We start from the raw sequence: 15,806 nt of genomic DNA on the forward strand, positions 1-15,806 counted from the left end.
GACCCTGGCCTTCCTGGTGAGTGATGAGCCCGGCCCTGCTGCCAGCGGGAGAGAAGCAGGGGTCCAGGAACCCTGCGGAGGGAACCTCAGCCAGAGGCTCTGTGGTGGGGTGCCCGGGTGCCCGCCTCTCTCCTTCTGTGTTGGGAGCTGGGGGAACCCCTGCCACTGCAGGTCAGGCTTCTGCCCTGGGCGAGGGGCTGTGGTGAGGAGCAGTGCCGGCCGGCCTTGGCTCTCCGGGTCCTCATACTATGGCACAAGCTGAAATCCAATGGCGAGACTTCAGTGGGTTTTGTCCAGTCCAGTCCCAGAGCCCCTGCCCTGCAGAGCCCCTCCCGCCCTTCAGGCCTCCACACTCGGGACCCCTCCTGGTGCCTGGGGGCGGGTGGGCCCAGGGGCGGCCCACCTGCCGGGAATGGTGGCGGAGTACCTGCGGGTGGGGTGGGTGCAGGCGGGATGGCTGGGTGGCTCACGGACCCTCCTCGGCCCAGACCTGCCCTGTGGACCTGTTCTTTGTGCTGGACACCTCTGAGAGCGTGGCCCTGAGGCTGAAGCCCTACGGTGCCCTGGTAGACAAGGTCAAGGCCTTCACCAAGCGCTTCATCGACAACCTGAGGGACAGGTAGGGGCGCTGCAGGCTGCCCTGCGTCGGGTGAGCTGGACCAGCCAGCAGGCAGGGCCCGGCGGTGCCACCCACACCCCCGGCAGCTACTCTGCGCATGGGCCGGAGGCTGGGTGTGAGACCACGGGGTGTGAGACGTGGCCTGGCCATCAGGAGATCCACGGGGCCATGCTGAGAGGGAGGCCTCACAGACCCACGAGGCGTCTGCTCCCGGGCCAGCAGGTTTGGAGGGGCCCCGGCTGGCAGCTCTGCCTGTGGCCCAGGGGCTCTGTGTCCAGCTGGGCCCCGCGCAGTGCATGCACAACCAGGAACGGGGCCCTCGGGGGGTCCCACCCTGGTCTCGGTGACCACCCCACCAGGGACCAAGGCCCACAGCTGATGCCACAGACACAGAGATTGTACACTCCACTGCCACGCCAGGCGTCACTGACTGCAAACGTGAATGTCGTAGAACGAGGGGTCTGTGGGGGAGGAGGAGGGAGGACCCTACGAGGGCTCCAGGCCCTGCTGGGCGCTGCAGTCCTGGCTGTTCAGAAGGCTGAGATCTGAGGATTGTGATTCAAAGCCAGCCTGAACAGGAAAGTCAAGGAGACTCTTATCTCCAATAAACTGTGCAAAAAAAGATGGAAGGGAGGGAGGGAGGGAGGGAGGGAGGGAGGGAGGAAAAGAAAAGAGACGTGGCTCAAGTGGTACAGTGCTGGCCTTGTGCAAAAGAAGCTAGGGACATTGCCCAGACCCTGAGTTCAAGTCCCAGGGCTGACTGCGGGTGCCGGGGGGCGGGGGGGTTCCAGGACCCTTACTCTACTCTCACGTCCGTTTCCCACCTGAGGCGTGACACAGTGCCACCACTGTAGACAGTGCTACACTTCTGCTGGACGGAGGAGGGTGGGCTTCAGAATCTGGAGCAGACCCTGAGAGCCCTGGGCCAGGCCGGGGCCAGGCAGACCCACGCCAGAGGCCCCAGGTCCCAGCTGGCACTGCCTATACCTCCTTCCCCCGTCAGCGGCTGCAGTCGTGGCCTCCACGCCGCACACAGCCCTCCACCTGGGGTCTCGAGAGGTCTGAGGCCGCCAGGTGGATGGGCCAAGCTGCTCCTGACAGCCACCTGCAGCTCCTGGCAGAGACCACCCTCTGAGCCTGGGCCAGTGCCCTGCCACCCGGGAGATGCGAACACAGTGCCTTTGGGCATCCTGAGGACGCCACTCCCTCTGGCCAGAGGGGCCCCGGAGGCTCTGCTCCCAGCTCCACTGCCCCTGTGCCCCCAGGCCTCCTCCCCTAGGCCTCCTCCTCTCCCAGCCCCCCTCGTCCCCCACCCCTGTGCCCTCAGGCCTCCTCCCCCAGCCCTCCCTCCTCCCCCACCCCTGTGCCCTCGGCCTCCCCCCAGGCCCCCTCGTCCCCCCCCCCCCCGTGCCCTCAGGCCTCCTCCCCAGCCCTCCCTCCTCCCCCACCTCTGTGCCCTCGGTCTCCCCCCAGGCCCCCTCGTCCTCCACCCCTGTGCCCTCAGGCCTCCTCCCCCAGGCCCCCTCGTCCCCCACCCCTGTGCCCTCAGGCCTCCTCCTCCAGCCCTCCCTCCTCCCCCACCCCTGTGCCCTCGGCCTCCCCCCAGGCCCCCTCGTCCCCCACCCCTGTACCCTCGGCCTGCCCCCAGCCCTCCCTCCTCCCCCACCCCTGTGCCCTCAGGCCTCCTCCCCCCAGGCCCCCTCGTCCCCACCCCCTGTGCCCTCGGCCTCCCCCCAGGCCCCCTTGTCCTCCACCCCTGTGCCCTCGGCCTCCCCCCAGGCCCCCTCGTCCCCCCCCCGTGCCCCCAGGCCTCCTCCCCCAGCCCTCCCTCCTCCCCCACCCCTGTGCCCTCGGCCTCCCCCCAGGCCCCCTCGTCCCCCCCCCCCGTGCCCTCAGGCCTCCTCCCCAGCCCTCCCTCCTCCCCCACCTCTGTGCCCTCGGTCTCCCCCCAGGCCCCCTCGTCCTCCACCCCTGTGCCCTCAGGCCTCCTCCCCCAGGCCCCCTCGTCCCCCACCCCTGTGCCCTCAGGCCTCCTCCTCCAGCCCTCCCTCCTCCCCCACCCCTGTGCCCTCGGCCTCCCCCCAGGCCCCCTCGTCCCCCACCCCTGTACCCTCGGCCTGCCCCCAGCCCTCCCTCCTCCCCCACCCCTGTGCCCTCAGGCCTCCTCCCCCCAGGCCCCCTCGTCCCCACCCCTGTGCCCTCGGCCTCCCCCCAGGCCCCCTTGTCCTCCACCCCTGTGCCCTCGGCCTCCCCCCAGGCCCCCTCGTCCCCCCCCCGTGCCCCCAGGCCTCCTCCCCCAGCCCTCCCTCCTCCCCCACCCCTGTGCCCTTGGCCTCCCCCCAGGCCCCCTCGTCCCCCCCCCCGTGCCCTCAGGCCTCCTCCCCAGCCCTCCCTCCTCCCCCACCTCTGTGCCCTCGGTCTCCCCCCAGGCCCCCTCGTCCCCCCACCCCTGTGCCCTCAGGCCTCCTCCTCCAGCCCTCCCTCCTCCCCCACCTCTGTGCCCTCGGTCTCCCCCCAGGCCCCCTCGTCCCCCACCCCTGTGCCCTCAGGCCTCCTCCTCCAGCCCTCCCTCCTCCCCCACCTCTGTGCCCTCGGTCTCCCCCCAGGCCCCCTTGTCCCCCACCCCTGTGCCCTCAGTCTCCCCCCAGGCCCCCTCCTCCCCCACCCCTGTGCCCTCGGCCTCCCCCCAGGCCCCCTCGTCCCCCCCCCCCGTGCCCTCAGGCCTCCTCCCCAGCCCTCCCTCCTCCCCCACCTCTGTGCCCTCGGTCTCCCCCCAGGCCCCCTCGTCCCCCACCCCTGTGCCCTCAGGCCTCCTCCCCCAGCCCTCCTTCCTCCCCCACCCCTGTGCCCTCGGCCTCCCCCCAGCCCCCTCGTCCCCCCCCCGTGCCCCCAGGCCTCCTCCCCCAGGCCCCCTCGTCCCCCACCCCTGTGCCCTCAGGCCTCCTCCCCCAGCCCTCCTTCCTCCTCCACCCCTGTGCCCTCGGCCTCCCCCCAGGCCCCCTCGTCCCCCACCCCTGTGCCCTCGGCCTCCCCCCAGGCCCCCTCGTCCCCCCCCCGTGCCCTCAGGCCTCCTCCCCAGCCCTCCCTCCTCCCCCACCTCTGTGCCCTCGGTCTCCCCCCAGGCCCCCTCGTCCCCCACCCCTGTGCCCTCAGGCCTCCTCCTCCAGCCCTCCCTCCTCCCCCACCTCTGTGCCCTCGGTCTCCCCCCAGGCCCCCTCGTCCCCCACCCCTGTGCCCTCAGGCCTCCTCCTCCAGCCCTCCCTCCTCCCCCACCTCTGTGCCCTCGGTCTCCCCCCAGGCCCCCTTGTCCCCCACCCCTGTGCCCTCAGTCTCCCCCCAGGCCCCCTCCTCCCCCACCCCTGTGCCCTCGGCCTCCCCCCAGGCCCCCTCGTCCCCCCCCCCGTGCCCTCAGGCCTCCTCCCCAGCCCTCCCTCCTCCCCCACCTCTGTGCCCTCGGTCTCCCCCCAGGCCCCCTCGTCCCCCACCCCTGTGCCCTCAGGCCTCCTCCCCCAGCCCTCCTTCCTCCCCCACCCCTGTGCCCTCAGCCTCCCCCCAGCCCCCTCGTCCCACCCCTGTGCCCTCGGCCTCCCCCCAGGCCCCCTCGTCCCACCCCTGTGCCCTCGGCCTCCCCCCAGGCCCCCTCGTCCCACCCCTGTGCCCTCGGCCTGCCCCCAGGCCCCCTCCTCCCCCACCCCTGTGCCCTTGGCCTCCCCCCAGGCCCCCTCGTCCCCCCCCCGTGCCCTCAGGCCTCCTCCCCAGCCCTCCCTCCTCCCCCACCTCTGTGCCCTCGGTCTCCCCCCAGGCCCCCTCGTCCCCCACCCCTGTGCCCTCAGGCCTCCTCCTCCAGCCCTCCCTCCTCCCCCACCTCTGTGCCCTCGGTCTCCCCCCAGGCCCCCTCGTCCCCCACCCCTGTGCCCTCAGGCCTCCTCCCCCAGGCCCCCTCGTCCCCCACCCCTGTGCCCTCAGGCCTCCTCCTCCAGCCCTCCCTCCTCCCCCACCTCTGTGCCCTCGGTCTCCCCCCAGGCCCCCTTGTCCCCCACCCCTGTGCCCTCAGGCCTCCCCCCAGGCCCCCTCGTCCTCCACCCCTGTGCCCTCAGGCCTCCTCCCCAGCCCTCCCTCCTCCCCCACCTCTGTGCCCTCGGCCTCCCCCCAGGCCCCCTCGTCCCCCACCCCTGTGCCCTCAGGCCTCCTCCCCCAGCCCTCCCTCCTCCCCCACCCCTGTGCCCTCGGCCTCCCCCCAGGCCCCCTCGTCCCCCACCCCTGTGCCCTCGGCCTCCCCCCAGGCCCCCTCGTCCCCCACCCCTGTGCCCTCGGCCTCCCCCCAGCCCCCTCGTCCCCCACCCCTGTGCCCTCGGCCTCCCCCCAGCCCCCTCGTCCCCCACCCCTGTGCCCTCGGCCTCCCCCCAGCCCCCTCGTCCCCCCCCCCTGTGCCCTCGGCCTCCCCCCAGGCCCCCTCGTCCCCCCCCCCGTGCCCCCAGGCCTCCTCCCCCAGCCCTCCCTCCTCCCCCCCCCCTGTGCCCTCGGCCTGCCCCCAGCCCCGTTCCCCTGGCTGCAGGTACTACCGGTGCGACCGCAGCCTGGTGTGGAATGCGGGGGCCCTGCACTACAGCGACGAGGTGGAGGTCATCCGTGGGCTCACGCGCATGCCCAGCGGCCGAGACGAGCTCCAAGCCAGCGTGGAGGCCATCAAGTACTTCGGAAAGGGCACCCACACCGACTGTGCCATCAAGAAGGGGCTGGAGGAGCTGCTCGTTGGGTGAGGGGCCACACCAGGCTGGCTGGCTGTCCAGTGCCAGTCTTCCTGGACCCTGGGGCCCCTCCAGACCCTGGGCTTCCGGTAGCCAGGTGACGGCTGGAGATTCAGACATGGCCCAGCAAGGAATGTCATGCTAGGGAGCATGGGCCACCCAGCCTGACCAGAGCCCGGGGCTGCCCCACCCGTCCACCCACACACCAGCCCATGTCCCCAGACAAGGACCCCAGTGTCTCCACTCCACTGTGGCCAAGTTCTGCAGAGCAGAGGTGGGGACAGACCAGAGAGCTGCAGAGACTAACAGAAAGAGGTCAAGAGGTCAGAGAGGCCGGGAGCGTGGCCTAGTGGCAGATTTGCCTGCCTAGCACACGTGAAGACCCAGGTTTGATTCCTCGGTACCACATACATAGAAAAGGCCAGAAGTGACGCCGAGGCTCAGGTGGTTGAGCTCTAGCCTTGGGAAAGTCCAAGGACAGTGCTCAGGCCCTGAGCTCAAGCCCAGGACTGGCAAAAAAAAAAAAATACAGAGTTGGAGAAAGGTAACAGACTGACTGTAGGAAAGCACCCTGGGTTCCCTGCCGCGGACAGAATGGTGTCCACAGAGCTCCCTCAGGCCTCCTTCCTGGGCTTCCCTGCCCCCAGCACAGGGGAGGGGTCAGAGCGGCAGAGCCCAGGACCCCAAGCAGGGACCGTGGGGAGGGTCTCACAGTGCCCACCTTTCAGGGGCTCCCACCTGAAGGAGAACAAGTATCTGATCGTAGTGACGGACGGGCACCCCCTGGAGGGCTACAAGGAGCCCTGTGGGGGCCTGGAGGATGCAGTGAACGAAGCCAAGCACCTGGGTGTCAAAGTCTTCTCTGTGGCCATCACCCCTGACCACCAGGTAAGACTTCACGGAAATAAAGCAGAGGGCTGCCGCCCCTGCCCCACCCCTGAGGACTCCCCACCCCTGAGGACTGCCCACCCCTGAGGACTCCCCCACCCCTGAGGACTGCCCACCCCTGAGGACTGCCCACCCCTGAGGACTCCCCACCCCTGAGGACTGCCCACCCCTGAGGACTCCCCACCCCTGAGGACTCCCCATCCCTGAGGACTCCCCACCCCTGAGGACTCCCCATCCCTGAGGACTCCCCATCCCTGAGGACTCCCCACCCCTGAGGACTCCCCACCCCCGAGGACTCCCCACCCCCGAGGACTCCCCACCCCTGAGGACTCCCCACCCCTGAGGACTCCCCACCCCTGAGGACTGCCCACCCCTGAGGACTCCCCCACCCCTGAGGACTGCCCACCCCCGAGGACTCCCCCACCCCTGAGGACTCCCCATCCCTGAGGACTCCCCCACCCCTGAGGACTCCCCACCCCTGAGGACTCCCCATCCCTGAGGACTCCCCCACCCCTGAGGACTGCCCACCCCTGAGGACTCCCCCACCCCTGAGGACTGCCCACCCCTGAGGACTGCCCACCCCCGAGGACTGCCCATCCCTGAGGACTCCCCACCCCCGAGCACTCCCCACCCCTGAGGACTGCCCACCCCTGAGGACTCCCCACCCCTGAGGACTCCCCATCCCTGAGGACTCCCCACCCCCGAGCACTCCCCACCCCTGAGGACTCCCCCACCCCTGAGGACTCCCCATCCCTGAGGACTGCCCACCCCTGAGGACTCCCCACCCCTGAGGACTCCCCCACCCCTGAGGACTGCCCACCCCTGAGGACTGCCCACCCCTGAGGACTCCCCCACCCCTGAGGACTGCCCACCCCTGAGGACTCCCCATCCCTGAGGACTCCCCCACCCCTGAGGACTGCCCACCCCTGAGGACTCCCCCACCCCTGAGGACTGCCCACCCCTGAGGACTGCCCACCCCTGAGGACTGCCCACCCCTGAGGACTCCCCCACCCCTGAGGACTCCCCACCCCTGAGGACTCCCCACCCCCGAGGACTCCCCATCCCCGAGGACTCCCCACCCCCGAGGACTCCCCACCCCTGAGGACTGCCCACCCCTGAGGACTCCCCCACCCCTGAGGACTCCCCATCCCTGAGGACTCCCTCACCCCTGAGGACTCCCCATCCCTGAGGACTCCCCACCCCTGAGGACTCCCCACCCCTGAGGACTGCCCACCCCTGAGGACTCCCCACCCCTGAGGACTCCCCACCCCTGAGGACTGCCCACCCCTGAGGACTCCCCACCCCTGAGGACTCCCCACCCCTGAGGACTCCCCCACCCCTGAGGACTGCCCACCCCCGAGGACTCCCCACCCCCGAGGACTCCCCACCCCCGAGGACTCCCCATCCCTGAGGACTCCCCACCCCTGAGGACTCCCCACCCCTGAGGACTGCCCACCCCTGAGGACTGCCCACCCCTGAGGACTCCCCATCCCTGAGGACTCCCCCACCCCTGAGGACTCCCCATCCCTGAGGACTCCCCACCCCTGAGGACTCCCCACCCCTGAGGACTCCCCCACCCCTGAGGACTGCCCACCCCTGAGGACTGCCCACCCCTGAGGACTGCCCACCCCTGAGGACTCCCCACCCCTGAGGACTCCCCACCCCTGAGGACTCCCCACCCCTGAGGACTCCCCCACCCCTGAGGACTCCCCACCCCTGAGGACTGCCCACCCCTGAGGACTCCCCACCCCTGAGGACTGCCCACCCCTGAGGACTCCCCACCCCTGAGGACTGCCCACCCCTGAGGACTCCCCCACCCCTGAGGACTCCCCATCCCTGAGGACTCCCCCACCCCTGAGGACTCCCCATCCCTGAGGACTCCCCACCCCTGAGGACTCCCCACCCCTGAGGACTCCCCATCCCTGAGGACTCCCCCACCCCTGAGGACTCCCCACCCCCGAGGACTCCCCACCCCTGAGGACTGCCCACCCCCGAGGACTCCCCACCCCTGAGGACTGCCCACCCCTGAGGACTCCCCATCCCTGAGGACTCCCCACCCCTGAGGACTGCCCACCCCTGAGGACTGCCCACCCCTGAGGACTCCCCACCCCTGAGGACTCCCCACCCCTGAGGACTCCCCACCCCCGAGGACTCCCCCACCCCTGAGGACTGCCCACCCCTGAGGACTCCCCACCCCTGAGGACTCCCCACCCCTGAGGACTCCCCATCCCTGAGGACTCCCCACCCCTGAGGACTCCCCACCCCCGAGGACTGCCCACCCCCGAGGACTCCCCACCCCTGAGGACTGCCCACCCCCGAGGACTCCCCACCCCCGAGGACTCCCCACCCCTGAGGACTGCCCACCCCCGAGGACTCCCCACCCCTGAGGACTGCCCACCCCCGAGGACTCCCCACCCCTGAGGACTGCCCACCCCTGAGGACTCCCCACCCCCGAGGACTCCCCACCCCTGAGGACTCCCCATCCCCGAGGACTGCCCACCCCTGAGGACTCCCCACCCCTGAGGACTGCCCACCCCCGAGGACTGCCCACCCCTGAGGACTCCCCCACCCCTGAGGACTGCCCACCCCTGAGGAGTGCCCCCCCCAGGACTCCGCCACCCCTGCGGTGCTGGGTGTCCCTGCGGTCCCTGGGTCCCCCAGCCCAGCCCACCCTAGGCAGGCCCCGCGGGTGGTCCCGGCGCCCAGCGCCCCTCTCTTCCTGCCCAGGAGCCACGCCTGAGCATCATCGCCAGTGACCACACTTACCGGAGGAACTTCACTGCAGCCGACTGGGGGCAGAGCCTCGGGGCAGAGGAGACCATCACGAAGACCATCGACACCATCGTGGAGATGATTGTGAGTGCCGCCCTGCCAGGCGTGGGGAGGGAGAGGACGCCCTGCCAGGCGTGGGGAGGGAGAGGACGCCCCTGCCACGCGTGGGGAGGGAGAGGACGCCCTGCCACGAGTGTGGTGGAAGAGGACACCAGCCACGAATGGGGAGAGAGGCCGCCCTGCCAGGCGTGGGGAGGGAGAGGACGCCCTGCCAGGCGTGGGGAGGGAGAGAACGCCCCTGCCACGCGTGGGGAGGGAGAGGACGCCCTGCCACGAGTGTGGTGGAAGAGGACACCAGCCAATGGGGAGAGAGGCTGCCCTGCCAGGCGTGGGGAGGGAGAGAACGCCCTTCCACGAGTGTGGAGGGAGAGGATGCCCCAGGCGTGGGGAGGGAGAGGACACCCCTGCCACACCACACGTGAGGAGGGAGAGGACGCCCCTGCCACGAGTGTGGAGGGAGAGGACGCCCCTGCCACGAGTGTGGAGGGAGAGGACGCCCTGCCACGAGTGTGGGGAACCATATCTTGGCAGTGGTAACTCATTTATTTCTTTCTATTCCAGAAAAACAACGTAGAGCAAGTGGTAAGAACCCCGCCCTGCCTGAAACCTGCACACCAGGGCGTGTGTCCAGGGGCCTGAGCTCTGCACACGCATCCCTCCTGTGTTGGGCCTGTGCCCAGGCACATGCGTGTGCTGAACACACATGCGTGGCTGGGCACCTGTCTTCCGTGCTTGGACTTTCTGACCTGTCTGTCTCCTGCCTTCCTCTCCACAGTGCTGCTCCTTCGAGTGTCAGGTAAGTGTGGGCTCCCCAGATGGCCATGCCCCGGGCGGGTTCCAGGACTGATGCTCCACGTCTGCCTTGCAGCCTGCCAGAGGACCTCCAGGGCCCCGGGGTGACCCTGGCTATGAGGTGAGTGGTCCTGAGATGCTCCTGTGCTGTGGAAATGCCAGGAACACAGCTCCCACTGTGCCCTGAGCAACCTGTGCTGCCAGCCAGGGCGGGGCAAGTGCCCTGGGTCCAGGTAGCACCACCAGGTGTGGGGCCACACCGTGGGCAAGTGTGGGGTGGGGGCCCACGGAGGCTGCGCCGAGGCCACAGCCCTCTGGGAGTTAAGTGTCTTTCTGGCACCTACCTGGCCCCTGGAAAGGCCTCTGGAAGGACCCAGGCGTGGACCAGGCCTGGCTTCTGGAAGGACCCGGGCGTGGACCTGGCCTGGCCTCTGGAAGGACCCGGCGTGGACCAGGCCTGGCTTCTGGAAGGACCCGGCGTGGACCTGGCCTGGCCTCTGGAAGGACCCGGCGTGGACCAGGCCTGGCTTCTGGAAGGACCCGGCGTGGACCTGGCCTGGCCTCTGGAAGGACCCGGGTGTGGACCAGGCCTGGCTTCTGGAAGGACCCGGGCGTGGACCAGGCCTGGCCTCTGGAAGGATCTGAGCATGGATGAGACCTGAGACTGTGCAGCTCACAGATCCTGATACTAAAAAGCAGTCTGCATTTCTACCCTGGAGGCTGCTCGGGAGCATGGCTCTCCGGTTCCTCAGAAGGGTCGGGAGGGACTTCCAGTCCTGTAGCCACCATGAGCGGGGCTGAGCCACAGTACCCGATGACACCACCTGCTCCCAGGGCCCGGGACTGGGCAGAACTGGTGGGAGGAGATGGGGACTGGGTCCAGCCCGAAAGGCTGTGTTGCGGCCTACAGGTTTCTGGGCTCCCAGAGCCCATCAGGTCGGGATGGGGCCCGGAGGACTTGGCCCTGGGATCGACTCATCCCAGAGACCCTGTGTTTACCCGCTAGTCCCTCCCCCAGCTTTCTGGAAAGGGCTGCATGACCCTGACCTGGTCTGTTCTGTCCCCCAGGGAGAGCGAGGAAAGCCAGGTCTCCCCGGAGAGAAAGGAGAAGCTGGAGACCCTGTGAGTGCTGGGTGGCGAGGAGCCGTAGCAGGGGGAGCTTCAGAGGACAGAGAGATCACAGGGTGGAGGAAGTGCCCTATGGGCAGGCCCACAGACGCCCAGGGCCACCCTCCCTCTCGCTCTTCCCCTCCCTGACCTGTCCCCCTTCTTTCCTCTGCCCTCTCCTCCCCCTAGGCTACCTGGGTTCTTTCCTGGAGCTCACTGTGAGGCTCTGGAGCCCCAGAGGCCACCCTCAAGTCAGCAGCTCCCAGAGCCCCCAGAGGGCTCACAGCGACGCAGGCCTAGGCTTCAGGCTAGGGCGGGGTGAGCGAGGTGGGGCCACCTGGGTGCTGGGTCTGACTGCCCACTTTTCTCTTCCAGGGAAGGCCTGGGGACCTGGGGCCCGTGGGGTACCAGGGGATGAAGGTGCGTGTCCAGCCTCTGCAGTCTGCCTCCAGAGCAGACCGGACCCGGTGTGTCCCCGTGGGGTGTGGCATGCGGGGCCCCACACAGCTGTGACACTTCTTCCTCTTCCGTCTTGTTTTCAGGGAGAAAAGGGAAGCCGAGGGGAGAAGGTAAGCGAGGCCTGACTTGAGGACACAGCCCTCTGGGCCCTGAGCCTCCTCTTGGTTGAGAGCAAGAGCAGGAGCAATGCAGGAGACGCTGGTCTTCCCGGGGGCCATGCAGGAGCCTGCTCACCCTCCCCTTGCCCTGAGCCCTGGACCAGGCCTGGGGCTCACCTGTTACTTTCACCGGCTGCAGGGCGGGGACTTGGGAGGCCGGGCCCTCTCCCCTCCTCTCTGTGCCCAAGTCCCACCCTGGCAGCACAGGACTGGCACGTGTGCATCCTCAGGGGTTCCCTGCCAGACTTCACCTGCCCCCCATCTGCTGGGCGGAGTTGAAGTGAGGGGCTCCCCACAGGCCAGCAAGGGCTACCCTCACCCCTCTTCTTGTCTCCACAGGGCTCCAGGGGACCCAAAGGCTACAAGGTGAGTGTGTGTGGACCTGGCCACCCGCGTCCCTGTGGCTAATGCCAGCAGACCTTCATCTGACCTTTTGTTTCTGTGCCCCCCCCAGGGCGAGAAGGGCAAGCGCGGCATCGACGGGGTGGACGGCATGAAGGTGACCCCTGGGGATGGGACGTGGAGGGGCTGGGCGTGCGCTCACCGGGGGAGGCTGGCAGGTGCCGCTCCCGGGCCCCAGCAGGTCCCCGACTGCACAGCCCATCTCCAGAAATGGTGGCCTTCCTGGGAGGGGTGGGAGTGGGCAGAGCCCAGTCCTGGCTGCCGACCTGGGAGCCCACCTGCCCATTTCAGCCGGACTTTTCCTCCTCCAGGGGGAGACAGGGTACCCAGGCCTGCCTGGCTGCAAGGGCTCGCCGGGGTTTGATGTAAGTCACTTGCCCAGTTCTGTCCCTCCACTGCTGCGGCTGTGCCCATCAGATAGACTCTACTCCTGACGGGCACAGCAGGCGCTGGCCCACCATGACTTGCCACATGCATCTTCTCACCAGGGCATTCAAGGACCCCCCGGCCCCAAGGGTGACGCTGGCTCCTTCGGACTGAAAGGAGAAAAGGTGAGTGGCACACAGCCCCACAAGGGCCGGCTTGCCCCGTGGGGACAGGCAGGCCGGCTAGGTGCCTCTCCCCACGGCAGAAAGGATGGGCCTGGCTCTGGCAGCACAGCCCCAGGGGCCTCAGGGACCCTGGTGGTCAGAGCTACAGCAGGACTGACCAAGGTGTGCAAGCCTGGTGTGTCCACAGCTGCACAGTGCCCTCCACCCAGCCCAGCCCAGCCAAATCTCTGTGGAAAAGCAAAGCTTGAGAGTAAGCAAGATGCTAGTGAGAAGAAGGTAACAGGCAGGGGCAGGGCAGGGTTTTCATTGCTGTTTTGAGAGGGGGGAGAGAGTCCTGGGGCTGAAACGCAGGGCTCTGTCCCCAAGCTTCTTTTGCCCAAGGCTAGTGCTCTACCCCTTGAGTCACTGCTCCACTTCCACCCCTTTTTTGGTGGTGGTTAATTGAGGATAAAAGTCTCATTGACTTTCCTGCCTGGAGTGGCTTTTACTGCGGTCCTCGGATCTCAGCCTCCTGAGTAGTTAGGATGACAGGCGAGAGCCACGGGCAACCTGTAAGTCTCACGTGAGCCTGCGTTTCAGTTGCATGTCTCAGGATTATAATGAAGATAGGAGGTGCAGGAGAGGTGAGAGAAAGTCGGGTACGCTTCCCTCCCACTGTGTCCCAATACGGGAGGACGTCACCTCTCAGATGGCCTCCTGGCCCAGACAGAAGTGTGCAGCCGGCAGCTCCAGCCCCGAGTCGGGCGGGCAGGTGGACTGGGTTAGCCCAGCAGCGTGTGGGTCTAGGTGCTGCAAGTGGCAGCGGTGGCAGCCACAGGGGTGCCTGGGGTCCTTGGAGGCCAGCACTTTGTGGGCTTGGCAGTGGGGTGGGAGGTGGGTCCTGAGGTGGCCTCCACAGCCCGCACCCCCAAGGGAGCACGCGTGACCCCTCTTCTTCCTCAGGGTGAAGCTGGAGCCAATGGAGAAGCTGGAAGACCCGGGAACTCGGGGCCACCTGGAGATGAGGTGTGATGAGGGGGACAAGATGTCCATGGGTGATGGGGCTCAGAGCTGAGGGCTGCAGTGGTCATCCCGCCTGTCTTCCCACAGGGTGACCCCGGAGAGCCCGGTCCCCCCGGAGAGAAAGGAGAGGCTGGTGACGAGGTGAGCCCCTCCGCTTCTGCTTCCCTCCTGAGCTTGCCGGTGCCTGCCAGTGTGCCAACTAACGCTGGGTTTGCTCCTCCTGTTCCAGGGGAACGCTGGCCCAGATGGCGCCCCGGGAGAGAGGGTGAGTTGGCAGACAGCAGGCTGCTTCTGCCAGTCCTGCCAGGGGGACCCTGGCCCCGCAGGTCCACTCCTGACAGACTCCTGGGTCTCAGTTCCCGGATGGTTGGACGCCGGCAGGGAAGGCAGACCCAGAACCACCTTGTGATTCTGCCTCGGGCCTGGGACCCTACGCATCTGTGGGGTTGGTGGAACGAGGGGATTCCTGGCCTCTGAAGTGACCCGGCTTGAAAACAGCTGCCCAGGCTGTCACCCAGCCACTGTAAACCCCCCTCTCCACACAGGGAGGCCCTGGAGAAAGAGGACCTCGTGGGACCCCAGGTGTGCGGGGCCCCAGAGGAGACCCGGTGAGTCACACTCTGAGGCTAAGGCCCTGCCCAGCCCTGTGGGGGACAGGTCAGGGGTCAGAACCCCAGGGCTTCCACACAGTCCTATGGGTGTCCAGACGTCAGCCCTGCCCACCCCACCAGCCTGGCTGCCTACGTCCAGGACCCACGGATCTGGAAGGGAGCAGCCAAGAGTCCTGGGGAACTCACACCTCCCCCTCCCCTTTCCTGGGGGAAACGACCCCAGCATGTCAGCCACAGGGGTAAAGTGATCCGTGGTCTTTCCGTGTGACTGGCCATAGCATTCATGGCAACCTTTACCGTGCAGCTCTGTTCTCAGGACACACCTGCAAGCTGCCCCGGGGGGCTCCAGGGTCTGGGTCCCCAGGCCAGGCCTGCTGGCCACCCCCACCCCAGGAATGTGGCGCTGGCAGACATGGGACTCCATGCTTTCTCTCCAGGGCGAAGCTGGACCCCAAGGTGACCAGGGAAGAGAAGGCCCTGTTGGCATCCCAGGAGACCCGGTAAGGAGCCTGAGGGGGCAGGGGGCCCGCCAGCCCCCATGGCACCCCGGCTGGTCCGCATGAGGCCAAGGTCATGATGAAGGGTATGAGGTCATGAGCGTGTGGACACACATCTGGACATGGCACTGGGGAAGGCGGCTCAGAGCTCAGCTCCAGGAGCCCTGGCCCTGTGGGTGATCAAAGCAGGCTGGGGACCCAGGGTTCAGACCCATGCAGCCTGGTTTAGTCCAGAAGCAGCACGGGGGGGAGTCAGGGCTGCAGGCCAGGTGCAGGCCAGGGAGCTCTGCAGGGAACTGGCCAGGGCCCTGCCCTAGGCAGAGGCCAACTGAGTCTGGGATCCCTCCCTGTGGTACCTGTGAGGCGGGCTGAGCGCTGGGCGGGAAGCCTCCATGCAGGTGGTTCCCAGTGTGTCCACGTGGGCTTCTGTGGGAGTCTAGACCAGTGTGGCCGCCCAGCCAGGCGGGGCACCAGGGAGCCCAGAGAGCCTCTGCTTGGAGACAGGAGGAACCTGGTCTGCCCACACCCAGTGCTGGCAGTTGTGGCTCACCCGCCATGCCATGGCATCTGTCCCTCAGGGCGAGGCCGGCCCCATTGGGCCGAAAGGATACCGCGGTGACGAGGGTCCCCCCGGGCCAGAGGTGAGTGCCTGCCCACCTGGATGCGGGCCGTCCAGGAGGGCTGCCCTGACCCCCTGCGGGCACCACTCCCTTTCCTTGGAGGGCGTGAGCTCCTCACCTACACTGTGAGCTGGCTTCCACTCCTCTCCCCCTCCTTAGGGTCTCAGAGGCGCCCCAGGACCTGTCGGGCCCCCAGGAGACCCGGGGCTGATGGGTGAACGGGTAAGTGTTTGGTCGCAGAGCCCTGCTGGGTCCATGCTGGGTCGTCAGAGAACCTTTCCCCCACCCCCTGCCCACCACCACAAGCCTTGGCTGGGCCTGAGCCAGCACTGGGGGAAGGGACCGTCCCTGGTGACCGGTGACCACACGGCCAGCATGCACAGTCTGCAGCCAAGCAGGAGGACATCTGGGCGTCCTTCCTGCTGGAGCTCCACTCTAGGGAGACGAGCCCCGGGGTAGCTGGATGAGGATCACAGGTCCCAGTCTGACCAGAAGAACCTCTGGGTGCTACTGTCTTGGG

The 15,806-nt window shown here is 68.3% G+C and overlaps 1 protein-coding gene across 1 annotated transcript in view; it reads left to right on the forward strand.

Moving 5' to 3' along the window:
* Positions 1-15,806, forward strand: part of LOC150069784 (collagen alpha-1(VI) chain-like) — a 31,212-nt gene that overhangs the window by 8,454 nt on the left and 6,952 nt on the right. Inside the window, exons 8-29 of the mRNA XM_090331559.1 lie at positions 344-433; positions 489-619; positions 5,175-5,375; positions 6,096-6,255; positions 8,983-9,111; positions 9,649-9,669; positions 9,863-9,883; positions 9,956-10,000; positions 10,948-11,001; positions 11,362-11,406; positions 11,529-11,555; positions 11,943-11,969; positions 12,058-12,102; positions 12,317-12,370; positions 12,494-12,556; positions 13,499-13,561; positions 13,646-13,699; positions 13,788-13,823; positions 14,104-14,166; positions 14,607-14,669; positions 15,245-15,307; positions 15,446-15,508. Of these exons, the coding sequence (XP_090187685.1) occupies positions 344-433; positions 489-619; positions 5,175-5,375; positions 6,096-6,255; positions 8,983-9,111; positions 9,649-9,669; positions 9,863-9,883; positions 9,956-10,000; positions 10,948-11,001; positions 11,362-11,406; positions 11,529-11,555; positions 11,943-11,969; positions 12,058-12,102; positions 12,317-12,370; positions 12,494-12,556; positions 13,499-13,561; positions 13,646-13,699; positions 13,788-13,823; positions 14,104-14,166; positions 14,607-14,669; positions 15,245-15,307; positions 15,446-15,508 (1,518 nt within the window). The remainder of the gene's footprint in view (positions 1-343; positions 434-488; positions 620-5,174; positions 5,376-6,095; positions 6,256-8,982; positions 9,112-9,648; positions 9,670-9,862; positions 9,884-9,955; positions 10,001-10,947; positions 11,002-11,361; positions 11,407-11,528; positions 11,556-11,942; positions 11,970-12,057; positions 12,103-12,316; positions 12,371-12,493; positions 12,557-13,498; positions 13,562-13,645; positions 13,700-13,787; positions 13,824-14,103; positions 14,167-14,606; positions 14,670-15,244; positions 15,308-15,445; positions 15,509-15,806) is intronic.

This window comes from Megascapheus bottae, chromosome 1, assembly GCF_031878675.1.
Source record: "Megascapheus bottae isolate mThoBot1 chromosome 1, mThoBot2.hap1, whole genome shotgun sequence".
Classification (NCBI taxonomy): domain Eukaryota; kingdom Metazoa; phylum Chordata; class Mammalia; order Rodentia; family Geomyidae; genus Megascapheus; species Megascapheus bottae.